The sequence below is a fragment of the Ovis aries genome, chromosome 10 (assembly GCF_016772045.2).
Source record: "Ovis aries strain OAR_USU_Benz2616 breed Rambouillet chromosome 10, ARS-UI_Ramb_v3.0, whole genome shotgun sequence".
Taxonomy (NCBI): domain Eukaryota; kingdom Metazoa; phylum Chordata; class Mammalia; order Artiodactyla; family Bovidae; genus Ovis; species Ovis aries.
The window spans coordinates 83655193-83667514 of NC_056063.1; the positions used below are offsets into that span (position 1 = coordinate 83655193).

The 12322-nt window shown below is 45.0% G+C and overlaps 1 protein-coding gene across 1 annotated transcript in view; it reads left to right on the top strand.

The window, feature by feature from the left end:
• Positions 1–12322, top strand: part of MYO16 (myosin XVI) — a 527889-nt gene that overhangs the window by 497044 nt on the left and 18523 nt on the right. The window contains exon 34 of the mRNA XM_042255055.2: positions 9563–9648. Within this exon, the coding sequence (XP_042110989.1) occupies positions 9563–9648 (86 nt within the window). The remainder of the gene's footprint in view (positions 1–9562; positions 9649–12322) is intronic.

Below are 12322 nucleotides of genomic sequence, written 5' to 3' on the forward strand. Positions count from 1 at the left end.
TGAAGGGAAATAGCCTTGAAAGAATGGTAAACTCCACCCTGGTCTCGGTATCCGATGCGGGTATGTCAGTGGACGTGTCTTATAGAAACTGACCTGGCTGTGTGTATCTAAGAGCTGTCTAATAGTGGCTTAGACAAACAGCTTATTCCTTCCACCCTAGAAGCAGCCCAGGGCTTCTAGGTAATGTCTGAAGAGAAAATTCAGACCAACCTTCTCTTGAAGAGCCTGAGGGCAGGGGTGTGGGCTGCAATGAAAGCCAAGCACGGAGGCCTGAATTCTAGGCTTTTCTCTGAAGGACATCAGGGGTGCTCACCAAGCCCAGGGGAGGCAGCTGGGACACTGGGCTGTGTCTCCCAGGACTGTGGGGACAGGCTGTGTCCAGAGCGCCCCACGGCCCTAGGTGAGCTTGAAGGGTCCACTGTAAGAGTCAAACGAAGAACTTGTTGGCCCCCAGCTCATCTGTGAATCGTCTCAGTTCCTGGCGCTGGACTGAGGTCCTTCAGGACAGAGGCCACAGGCACCCGGAGGAGAAGAGGGCGCGGATCTACCCTGAAGGACAGTGACATCATCCTTAGCTTCAGGATATCCTTACAAACCACTTTTCAAATACAGAGTTCAACACGTCGTCCAAAGGAAACAGACATATGGAGACAAAATAAGATGAAAAATTGCAAGCAGAAATAGCAGTGTATCCACGGGCCTCAAAAGACTGGAGTTCAGAGGCACACGCTTTGAAGTAAGTATGTTTACTTTGCCTAAGGAGATAAAAGAACGAAAATCTCAGCAGAAATCAGAAACCATAAAAACATATCAAATGGAAATTCTGAGATTGAAGAATACAGTCATAAAATTAAGTACAATAGAGGATGAGCTTAAAGTTAATTAGACACAGCCATTAAGAAAAAAAAAAAAATCCTAGGGAAGAGGAAGATAAATCAGAAAATGTCCAGAATGAAGCACAGAGAAGCAGAGTGGAAATTTCAGAAACTGATTCAAAGACATAAAGGATATGGCGAGAAGGGTTATTGGAATCCTAGGGAAAGAAGATGGAGTCCATGGGGGAGAGACGATTTCGTGAGAAACTGGAGAGAGTTTTCCAACGCTGATGCAAACACTAAGCAACTGGCGTAAGTGGGCAGTTTCTTATAAACATGCACCTTCAGTATGACCCAGCAGCCCCACCCCAAGGTGTTTGCAGAAGAGAAATGCAAACAGCGTCCGCAGGAACACCTGTATGCAAATACAAATCCCGCTCACATTCATAGTCACCTAAACTGGGAATCCTAGAGGAAATCAGCCCTGAATATTCATCGGAAGGCCTGATGCTGAAGCTGAAGCTCCAGTACTTTGGCCACCTGATGCGAAGAGCTGGAAAAGACCCTGATGCTGGGACAGATTGAAGGCGGGAGGAGAAGAGGGCAACAGAGGATGAGATGGGTGGATGGCATCACCGACTGGATGGACATGAGTTTGAGCAAGCTGTGGGAGATAGTGGAGGACAAAGGAGCCTGCGTTCTGCAGTCCATGGGGTCACAGAGAGTTGGACAAAATAGAGCGACTGATCAACAGCAAAAACTGGAAATAAATGAAGTGCCCTTCAGCTGGCGACTGGACAGTATTCCATATCTATTGCCTTGTAACAATTACCCTCCGCCCCCAGAACGTAGAGGCTGTGGTTTGTAGTTTCTGCGAGTCAGGAACCTGGGCACCTTGGGTTCGGGATCTCTCATGGGGAAGTGCTCAGTCATCAGCCAGAACTGCAGGCTTCTTGAGGCTAGCTGGAGAGATGGCCCAGCCTCAGTATCACCTCCACAAGCATCTCCACAAGGGAGGCCTCACGACAGGGCCAGGGCTTCCCCCAGAGCAAGCTGTCCACAGGAAAGCCGGGAAGAGCCCCCGGGGTGGAAGCCACACTCACCGCTCAGCTGCTCCTGGAGTAGACAGCCAGCGCTCCGGCCACATGCAGCTTGTGGGCTTTGGGCCACACGTCCAGTCGACTCATGGGAGGGGTTTCTTTGAGGGGCGAGTGCCTCCAGGTGGGCCCATCAGGGACCACTTCACAGGCTGCCCAGCGCATGGATGAAAAAGGATAAACCGCTACTGAAGGAGACAGAAATGGATGCATCACAAAGGCATTGCACTGCATTTAAAAAATCCAAAGGTCCTGAGTCCATTTATGTGACATTTTGGAAAATGCAGGCACAGGGACAGTAAGAGATGAGTGGGCCGCCAGAGACGGGGGCTGGGCTACTGTAAGGAAACATCCAGGCCGGCTGGTCTGTAAGGAGCAGTGGCTTCATGGCCGCAGTTGTGGGGGCGGGAGTCCAAGGTTAGGGCACCGGTTAGGATGGCAGCCCTCTTCTAGGCTGCAGGTGGCCGGCTTCTTGCTTGTCCCCAACTGGTGGAGGGAAGTAGGTAGCCAGCTCTCTGGGGCTGCTTTTATAAGGGCACTAACCCCATTTGCCTAGTCAAGGCTATGGTTTTTCCAGTGGTCATGTATGGATGTGAGAGTTGGACTGTGAAGAAAGCTGAGGGCCAAGGAATTGATGCTTTTGAACTGTGTGTGGTGTTGGAGAAGACTCTTGAGAGTCCCTTGGACTGCAAGAAGATCCAACCAGTCCATTCTAAAGGAGATCAGTCCTGGGTGTTTTTTGGAAGGAATGCTGCTGAAGCTGAAACTCCAGTACTCTAGCCACCTCATGCGAAAAGTTGACTCATTGGAAAAGACTCTGATGCTGGGAGGGATTGGGGGCAGGAGGAGAAGGGGACGACTGAGGATGAGATGGCTGGATGGCATCGTGGACTCGATGGACGTGAGTCTGAGTGAACTCCAGGAGTTGGTGATGGACAGGGAGGCCTGGCGTGCTTCGATTCATGGGGTCACAAAGAGTCGGACAGGACTGAGCAACTGAACTGAACTGAACTGAACCCCATTTGTGGGGCCTCCACCCTCAGGACCTAATCATCCCAAAGGTTCCACCTCCTAATGCCACCACTTTGGGGTTAGGATTTCAACATGTTTTAGGGGAACACAGACTTTCAGAGACCTGGTTACCCCCTAAAGGTTCTACCTCCCAATGCCACCACATTGGGGGCTAGAATTCCAACGTATGGATTTTAGGGGGACAGAGATGTTAAGACCACAGCAGACTGCAGACGGGCATGTGATATTGACAAACAGGGGTAAGTGTGGTCCTGTAAATTCAGGCTTCCCTGGTGGCTCAGACGATAAAGAATCTGCCTGCAATGCAGGAGACCTGGGTTCAATCCCTGGGTCACGAAGATCCTCTGGAGGAGGGCATGTCAACCCACTCTAGTATTCTAACCTGGAGAATCCCATGGACAGAGGAGCCTGGCAGGCTACAGTCCACAGGGTCGCAAAGAATCAGATATGACTGAGCGACTAAGCACAGCATAGCACGTACGATAAAGGTGAATCTTTCTGTCTGTAAGTGTGACTTTTTAAAAAATAAATAAAACGCTGAATAGAATAAATGCAAAGAAAACCACACCTAGGCGTATCATAGTAAACCAAGCGTGAATCCTAAGAGCAGCCAGTGAAAGTGAAAGTTGCTCAGTCATGTCGAACTCCTTGCGACCCCATGGAATTCTCCAGGCCAGAATATTTGAGTGGGTAGCCTTTCCCTTCTCCAGGAGATCTTCCCAACCCAGGGATTGAACCTGAGTCCCCTGCATTGCAGGCAGATTCTTTAAAGCAGCCAGAGATTAAAATAAAAAGACAAATTACTTTCAAAGAATCAGTGGACATTCAAAGACAATGAAATACCATATTTTTTAAAATGAGGGAGCAAGAAGGTGGGGCAGTATTTCCTAATGGCCATTTGGTAGCCAGGATGGTGGCACCCTGGCTTCCCCCTGCTTTCTCTGACTTCCCTCCAGGTCCACGTAAGGTCATAGGGTGTGTGTAGCTTTTCATCTGAGAATGTTGCTCACCCAAGGATGCTCATTGCTGACCTGCCCAGCAGGAGGAGGTAAATGGATCTTGGATAAAATCTAGCAGGCGATTTGCATCACCAGTCTCGATTTGCTTAGGAGGAGTCATAGGGTGGGGAGTTGTTTGGAGCAAGGTTTGTTCAAGCTTGGCACGAAGGATCCCAGGGTAATGCGGGAAGGTTCTGTTTACACCCAGCAAGAAGACTGGTTCAGTGGCACGCACACATAGAAAATGCCCCCAAATGTCTCTGAATGCTGGCCACCCGCAACCCCAGTTATTAAGCAGGGATCACATATAAGGGTTGGAAGTGTTGACTCATAAGATGGCGGCTTTTTGGTGCCTTGTGAGGAAATGACACAGGGCAGACACAGAAGGGTTTTTATACCGGCCGTAAAGATTTCTAGGGAAAGGATCTGCAGTTACTCAAAAATGTGTTACCGCCAAGAACAGGCAGAGACTGCACCAGCTCCTGGGGTCCCGCAGCACGGGTCTTCCTAAGTCTTATCTCTGACTTGAACAGCTTCTTAAGTAATCTCTTACTCTTCACGTGGAGTTTTCATTTTATGCAGGTTGTGGGAACTACATATTTATGTGACAGTTTGAAAAATAAAGGAGAGTAAAAACTACTATTCCTTATACTACCTGAAAATCCCCAAAACGTGTCTCACATTCCACTTTGTAGAATTCTGTATTTTTTTCATACAAATGTATCTGTGTGCATTTATAAGATGTTTGGTGTTTTTGTTTTTTTTTTTTTTTTGCACTCTACACATGGCTTTAACCACCTGCTTTTTTCCCTGAGGGATCTCCTGTAGCGTCTCTCTAGGTGAGCAAATGCAGATCTGTGTTGTTGCCTGCTGGTCATTAATTGCATGCGATGCATAGCTTCTCATCAGATACGACTACCATGACTTAAAATAAGCCAGTCCTACCTGTTGGATATTAGAATTATCTCCCGATTTTCCACCCTTGAAATAACACTAGATGTTTATGTTGGGTTACTCCAACTTGATGGAAATAAGCATTTTGTAAAACTTTTCATATTCGTGTTTGAAATTGTGTGTGTGTGTTTAGATGGAAATAGAGAGATGTAACCTTTCTTATACATGAATATGCATGGCTGAGGCCCCTTGCTATTCACCTGTGACTATCACAACATGGTTAATGGGCTATACTCCAACTACAAAGTTAAAGAGCAAAAACATTCCTTTCTAAAATCTCTGATGATAACCCTTTGTAAAAAGAAAAGGGTAACAAAAATATTGCATACCCCTTTATTGAAATTAAATATTTCTAAAATAGTAAAAATGGAATTTGAATGATGGCAATAGTCAACAAGTATGTGATAAGCAACTCTTTCTCAAAGGTTGCATGTATCTAGTATGAAGGTAATAATTTACTATTTATTTTCAATTTGGGGGTATTTAAGGATAGCTGCTAAACAAAAAAGGAATTTAAAATATATTGTATGATCAAAACTGCATATACAAATGTTTCAAATGCTGACCATATATCCTTTCATTTTTACTAAATTTTCACTCCCTGCCATTCTCCCTAGCTGATCTGGGTGACCTCTTTCCTGAGGAAAGAGAAAATAGGCATGCCCCTTTGACAAAATATTTAATTTGTGTGTGTTTGAGTCAAAAGCCAAAAACTATGGCTTTGTGAAATACCAAAAACTCTGAGTCTTAATCTAAAAATCAAACTAAATCCCCAAACTGGTTGGAACAAAAACAAAACTCCTGTAGACCAAATGGAAATTTTTGTGGGATATATTGCCTGAAATTAATCATATAAAATTAAATATTTAGGAATATTGGGCTTCTAAACTTCAGTATGTGACTGATAGTGTATGTTCAAACCCTGGAACACAGATTTATATGTTACGCGTTAAATGCTGACAGAGAACAGAATTTAAAATAACACCAGGTCTGTATTGCAATTCGTAGAAGATCACTTGAAAATCTCAAGAGCTATGTGCACAAAAGAAAAGTTATTTCAGCGAGGCTTTCAGCCTTTCAAAGCAACTTGACGTGTTTATGTTGACCTACTTGTGTTGACACCATGAAACCTTCCCATGACTAGGAAAATAGCTGGCTCAAGACTCTGGCGATGCAGTACCAGCCTTCACTGATTGGAACAGCATTGCGTATTTCATAGGAACCCGTGATTCCTGTGCCAAGGCCAGAGTCAGAAAATCCCTCCTAGTCAGTATGATAAAAGCTGACTGAATATTATACATGTACGGCACGTGATACACCATTGTTCAGTCGCTCAGTCGTGTCCGACTCTTTGCGACCCCATGGACTGCAGCACGCCAGGCCTCCCGTCCATCACCAACTCCCGGAGCTTGCTCAAACCCAGCTCCATTGAGTCGGTGATGCCATCCAACCATCTCACCCTCTGTCGTCCCCTTTCCTCCTGCCCTCAATCTTTCCCAGCATCCGGGTCTTGTCCAGTGAGTCAACTCTTCGCATCAGGTGGCCTAAGTATGTCACATATATACAAGGTATGATACGCATGTGATCATTATAACCCAAATCGGTTGCTGCTGCTGCTGCTGCTGCTAAGTCGCTTCAGTCGTGTCCGACTCTGTGCGACCCCATAGATGGCAGCCCACCAGGCTCCCCCATCCCTAGGATTCTCCAGGCAAGAACACTGGAGTGGGTTGCCATTTCCTTCTCCAATGCATGAAGGTGAAAAGAGAAAGTGAAGTCGCTCAGTCATGTCTGACTCTTAGCGACCCCATGGACTGTAGCCTACCAGGCTCCTCCATCCATGGGATTTTCCAGGCAAGAGTACTGGAGTGGGATGCCATTGCCTTCTCCGCCAAATTGGTTAGTGGTACTGATTCAGAATCAACAGTATATAGTCAATATGCTTTTTGAATAAAGTCACAAGATGGGAATAAATGCTTAAAATAACTTGAAATTTTAATTGAATCAGAAATCGTGTTATTTTCGAGGAAACAGTTTCTCTTGAATGCCAGTATCTGCACCCTACCTCTGCTACCCAGCAATAATGATCTGTTTGTTCATTTGCTGAAATATAGTTATGTGTGGGTAATTATAGCTATCACTTACTTTAATTGCCATCTTTTACTGATGTGAACACAGGCTTAGATCTTTTCTCGTATACTTAATTATTCCCTGGACTTGTGGTTATTTATCATTAGATTAGAGAACAGTTTTTAGTGCTAGAATGTTGTCATTATATCAAACAAAATATTGTGAATCTCAAGATGTTTATTTTGTGGGGACAGACCTAACAAATTCTATATAGGCCACTTTCTGCTGCTTGGATGACTACGTATTTTATCATTGGGCATCGGGGGAAAAAATGGCAATTAAAAGAACAGAGTCCTTACATTTGGGTTTTCTTACCACTCTCAGAAGATTCGCCTTTTCACATCTGTGCCATGTTCATCCTCAGCACATTGTAAGGATAATCTATGGCGATACAGCACTGGGTGAGACCACTGACAAGACAGGAAGCCCTGCAATCTTTGCACAGACTCTAAGGCCACAGTGAACCCGGTGCCATAGTAGGGCCCAACCACACTGCTCTGGGAACCTTGGAGAAAGGCTTTTCTCTTATACTCAAGAATAGATGCAGACCACTGGGGATGGAGCCTTTGCTTGGGACCTGTGGAATATACTCAACTATAGGTTTTACAACAAGACCTTGTTTGTGAGAATTGTGTAGATTCTTTGGAACTCATGCTGCTTTCTGATTCAGAGCCTACCTGCCCAGGGAAGCAAGCCTTCACTTGACAATCTGGAATATTGTGCAATTATCTGGTCTGAGCATCGGAAGGTCGTTTTGTAAGGGAAGCAGGCTCCTCGGGCATTCGGAGAGCCCTGCCCCACGCCTGCTTTCCATCTGAAGACATTTTGAAGTCATATTAAGTAACTTCTAGTTGGGACTTAATTTCATTCCGTTTCCCCCACTGTAGTTGGGGAGTTGGGTTGAAAATGACGGATAGGAGGGCCTTTAACTCCCGGGCCACGCCCCCTCCCCCCCCACCCCCGCCCACCCCTGCCCAGCCCCGCCCTGGCCGTCTTGCAGGCCACACCCCCAGGATGTGGAATCCCCTCCTGTTCTGCTGCCTTAGCCCGTCCCCACCTTCCAAAATCCACCCCCTCCCAGAAGGTTCTCAGCCTGTGGCCTCTCCACCGTCCCTCTTCCTTCGCTTCCTCCAACCAGAGTGAATGCTTGCTTTCTCCAGATCCAGTCAACGCCACCCATGCTCCACATAACCTGTAAGCCATCCTGTTGTGTCCTTTCTTAAGATTTATTAACTGACTTTAACTGGAGGACAGTTTCTTTGCGGCATTGTGGTGGTTTTTGCCATACGTCAGCATGAATCAGCCGTGGGTATATATGTCCTCGCCCCAATCCTGAGCCCCCTGCCCCCTCCCTCCCCGCCCCACCCCTCCAGGTTGTCATGGAGCAGCGCCTTTGGGTGCCCTGCTGCCTGCATCAAACTCATACTGGTCAGCTGTTTTGCAGATGGTGATATACATGTTTCAGCGCTGCTCCCTCCAATAGCCCCGCCCTCCCCTTCTCCTGCTGAGTCTGGAAAGGCTGTTCTTGACATCTCCTTTGCTGCCCTGCACGAAGGATTGTCAGTACCTTCTTTCTGGATTCCATTTCTTAAGAATCATTACCGTTAAGACTTGAGATCCTCAGATGCAGGACTTCTCTCGGCTCTTGATCGCGTCTCCCAGCGCTGTGACCCAGAGGGGACCCTGATACTCCCCGACTTTCTTCGCCTGGCCCTGTGTCAAGTGGGTCTTGCTGTTGACTTGGTTCTGAATTTGGATCCTCTCACTGAGCTGAGTTTCCATCCTGATTCTGCGAGCCATCTTCCAGCTGATAATTCAGTTTCAGAAAGTGGGTCACGGCCCTCTTCTCCTTGCCCAGGTCCCCAGTCTCTGTAAGAAGTCCAGTGAACCGAATTCTCTAGAAACAGACGTTCATCTCACTTGTCAAGGGCCCCGTGTCCCCTTGACACTTTTCCTACCCCTCCTTCACGTGAAGCCCAAGCTTTTAGCTTTTCGTTCCTGGCTGCTGCTCATCTAGCTCCCTGGAAATGCCAGCCTGTGTCTGATCTTAGATTTCCGCCCATCCTTCCCCTGTGTTTTTGTGTTTTGTTTTTAGTTTTCTCCCCCCTTTTAAACTGCCCTGACCGCACAAATGGGAAACAAACTGCAACCCCAGGAACCCATTTACCCTCATGGTCCACAAGCTTCTCTTTTTCCCCCATCAGTGTTTCATCAGACTTATTTTCAGCCTCTAGAAAAGTTTCCCTTCTCCCCTTCAGTCCTTTTTGCTCACTTCTCTGCTACTATGACATTTTTCCTTCTCTATCATTATCTTTTTTTTTTTTTTTTTTGCCGGTACACTTCCTCTTTGCTTAGCTAAACCTCCAGCAATGCCTGTATTCCCAAGCTGCTCTGAGAACTTTGTTATTTATCGAGTGCTCACTGACCTTCATTGCAGTCTGTGAGATGTCACTCTTTCCGTTTGTCCAATGCGTTCCTGACTTACTTTATTCGAGGAAAGGACACGCAACTTAATGGCTGCGCTCTGTTGCCCTTGTAGGTTTACCTGAAGAAGACGGATTCTCCAGGCTCTCTGGGGGTGGAGCCTCCTCCTTTCAGAGACACAGAGAGAGTCACACCACTCAGGTAAGGACCCCTCGATGTTTGGACGCTCACCTTTGCTGTGATAGCTGGAGCTAAAGACAAGAAGTCCCTAGTCCCGCTGCACTAGGGAACACAGTTTTTTCCAACTCTGCCTTAAGTTTCTTCTCAACATTCTCTCTCCTTTTGTATTGGCTGACTCCTATTCATTTTCTGCTCCTTTCCTGATGGCTCAGGCAGTAAAGAATCCACCTGTAATGTGGGAGACCCAGGTTCGATCCCTGGGTCGGGAAGATCCAGTATTCTTGTCTGGAAAATCCCATGGACAGAGGAGCCTGGAGGGTTATAGTCCACGGGGTTGCAAAGAGTCGGACATGACTGAGTGAATAGCATTTAAAAGAAGAATGTCCAGAACACATAGAACTTTAAAAATGGTCTTAAATGAAGCATTATAGACATACTTTATCTGTGGCATTATAGAGTCACCGTCAGGAGAGGAGAACCCTGCAGTCATGGAAGGGTCTTAAGATTCCCTGTATTTGGCCTCAGCTGAAGTAAGAAGGCTTTAAGTGACGTCATGGACATAAAATGCTTGAAGCCCATGTGGTTTTATGGCCATTATCTCTGTTAGCACCTCAAATCCCACATAATCCAAATGCATCTACAGCTATCCCATCCTCAGAACACTGCAAAATCAAAATGAGTCTATAGCTCACAAAACAGTTGCGATACGCTTCAGTGATTTCACATGTATTCATAATGTGTTTGGCCTCAGAAAGTTCGCCAAAATAAAGAGGATTATCACTTAAAAATAAACTCTAGCATTTGTAGACAGGAAAAGGATTTATATCAATAGTTTAGGGTGCTTTTATGTTCGATTTTAAAATAAAGTCTTTAAAAGACTTTGCTTTGAAGGTGGTACACAACCAAAAATGTATTATTAAAGATTTTACTGTTGATATAGTAAAGATTATTGCTTTAGCAACAAGATTACCTTGTATGAAGTTGCAGTGCAACTTTTGCTATGTCAGGTATCCACATTAAAATTATCTAAAGTCAAGTATCTAGATGTTTCCATGAAGCCAGCTATCCAGCTAAGGATCCAGTTTCCATCAGAATATTTGACATTATATAGGCACAGTTATATTATCAACTGAGATTTTTCTAAATAACACTGATGAGGTAGTGAGAAAAATCAATACTTTTAATCTTAAAAATAAATCTTACAGTAGGCAATATGCTGAAATCACTTACGCTGATATATAGGCATTGAAATAGAAAAAATGCTGATTGCTTGCAATAACAGATTGTGCTAATCTCCCTTCTGTTCCTCAGAGATGCACTTATTTTACCTTGTAAACATTACAGATGCTTTATCTGTGGTAAGTCATGGGGGACCTGCTTGTAAAGAACGGAACATCGGCTTGATTTTTGTCAAAGGCCCTGCTCCTATACACTAGAGCACAGCAATAGAGACACCCTTCCCAGGGTTTCCGCTGTGCTGCGGGTCACAGAGAAGGGGGTTCATCTGGAAAGAAGGTGCGTTAACAGAGGTATCTTGGCAGCTTCCCTCTGGTTTTCCGTTGATTCGGTTAAGATGTCAAGAGAGGTGGGAGAGGTCACCAGGACTAATTTTTCTCTTTTGTCTTGTTTTTAGAGTTTTTTTGATGTGGGCCGTTTTTTAACTCTTTATTGAATTTGTTACAGTACTGCTTCTGTTTTATGTGGGTTTGTTTTTGTTGTTGTTGTTTGTTTTGTTTTTTTAATTTAAATTTATTTATTTTAATTGGAGGCTAATTACTTTACAATATTGTATTGGTTTTGCCATACATCAGCATGAATCCGCCATGGGTGTACACATGTTCAGATTCTGTGTTTTTTTTGGCCACAAAGCATGTAGGATTTAGCTCCCCAGCCAAGGACTGAACCTGTGCCCGCTCCATTGGAAGGCAACGCCTTACCCACTGGACCCTCAAGGAAGTCCTGGGAATAATTTTCCATTCCCAGCTTTCACAGAGAGCTTATTTTCAAAGGCAGGCAACCCCCCGTTATCTCATAGTGCTTTTTTTTTTTTTTCAAGGAAATGGAAAACCAGCTCATTTTCTTGCATGCCCAGTGCAGGCTTTCTCTTGGCAGGACACGTGGGTCAGTGCTGGGTGCCCATCACGGTTAGGTGGAGCTCTGCCTTGAACGACCACACATCTCTCAGCATAAATGCCTCTTGGGTGACGTTTATAGAGGAAATATAAACACATCAGGCATCTTGCATTCTAGATTTTCTAGTAAAGCAATTAAGTAAGAATTCTATGAAATCTGCCTTGAATTGACTGGGCATGCAGCAATAAAATTAAATGCTGACTAAAGATTGAATTCCTCTTTGAGGATGTCTGTATTTTAATTAACATCATCAGTGATTTTAATGAAATCCCTTTAAGGAAGATAAAATGTCTGGGCATTATTGTAGATAAAGAAATCAAGAAATAGATTTAGTAATTTGCCAGAGATCATAGGGAAAACGCAGAGTCCAGGGTTTGAATGGATGTCAAGATCCTCTGTCTTGTTTCTGAGAAGAAACTTGCCATAACTCACTAAAAGTGATGGAGACGTCATCTGTCTTTTACATAAATTTTGGAAGGCAAAGTCTTCCAAAAGACTTGGGTCGACATCAAACCAAAAAAAGTTTGGGTCAAGGTAAAAGTCTTAAATAGCCATAATGGAC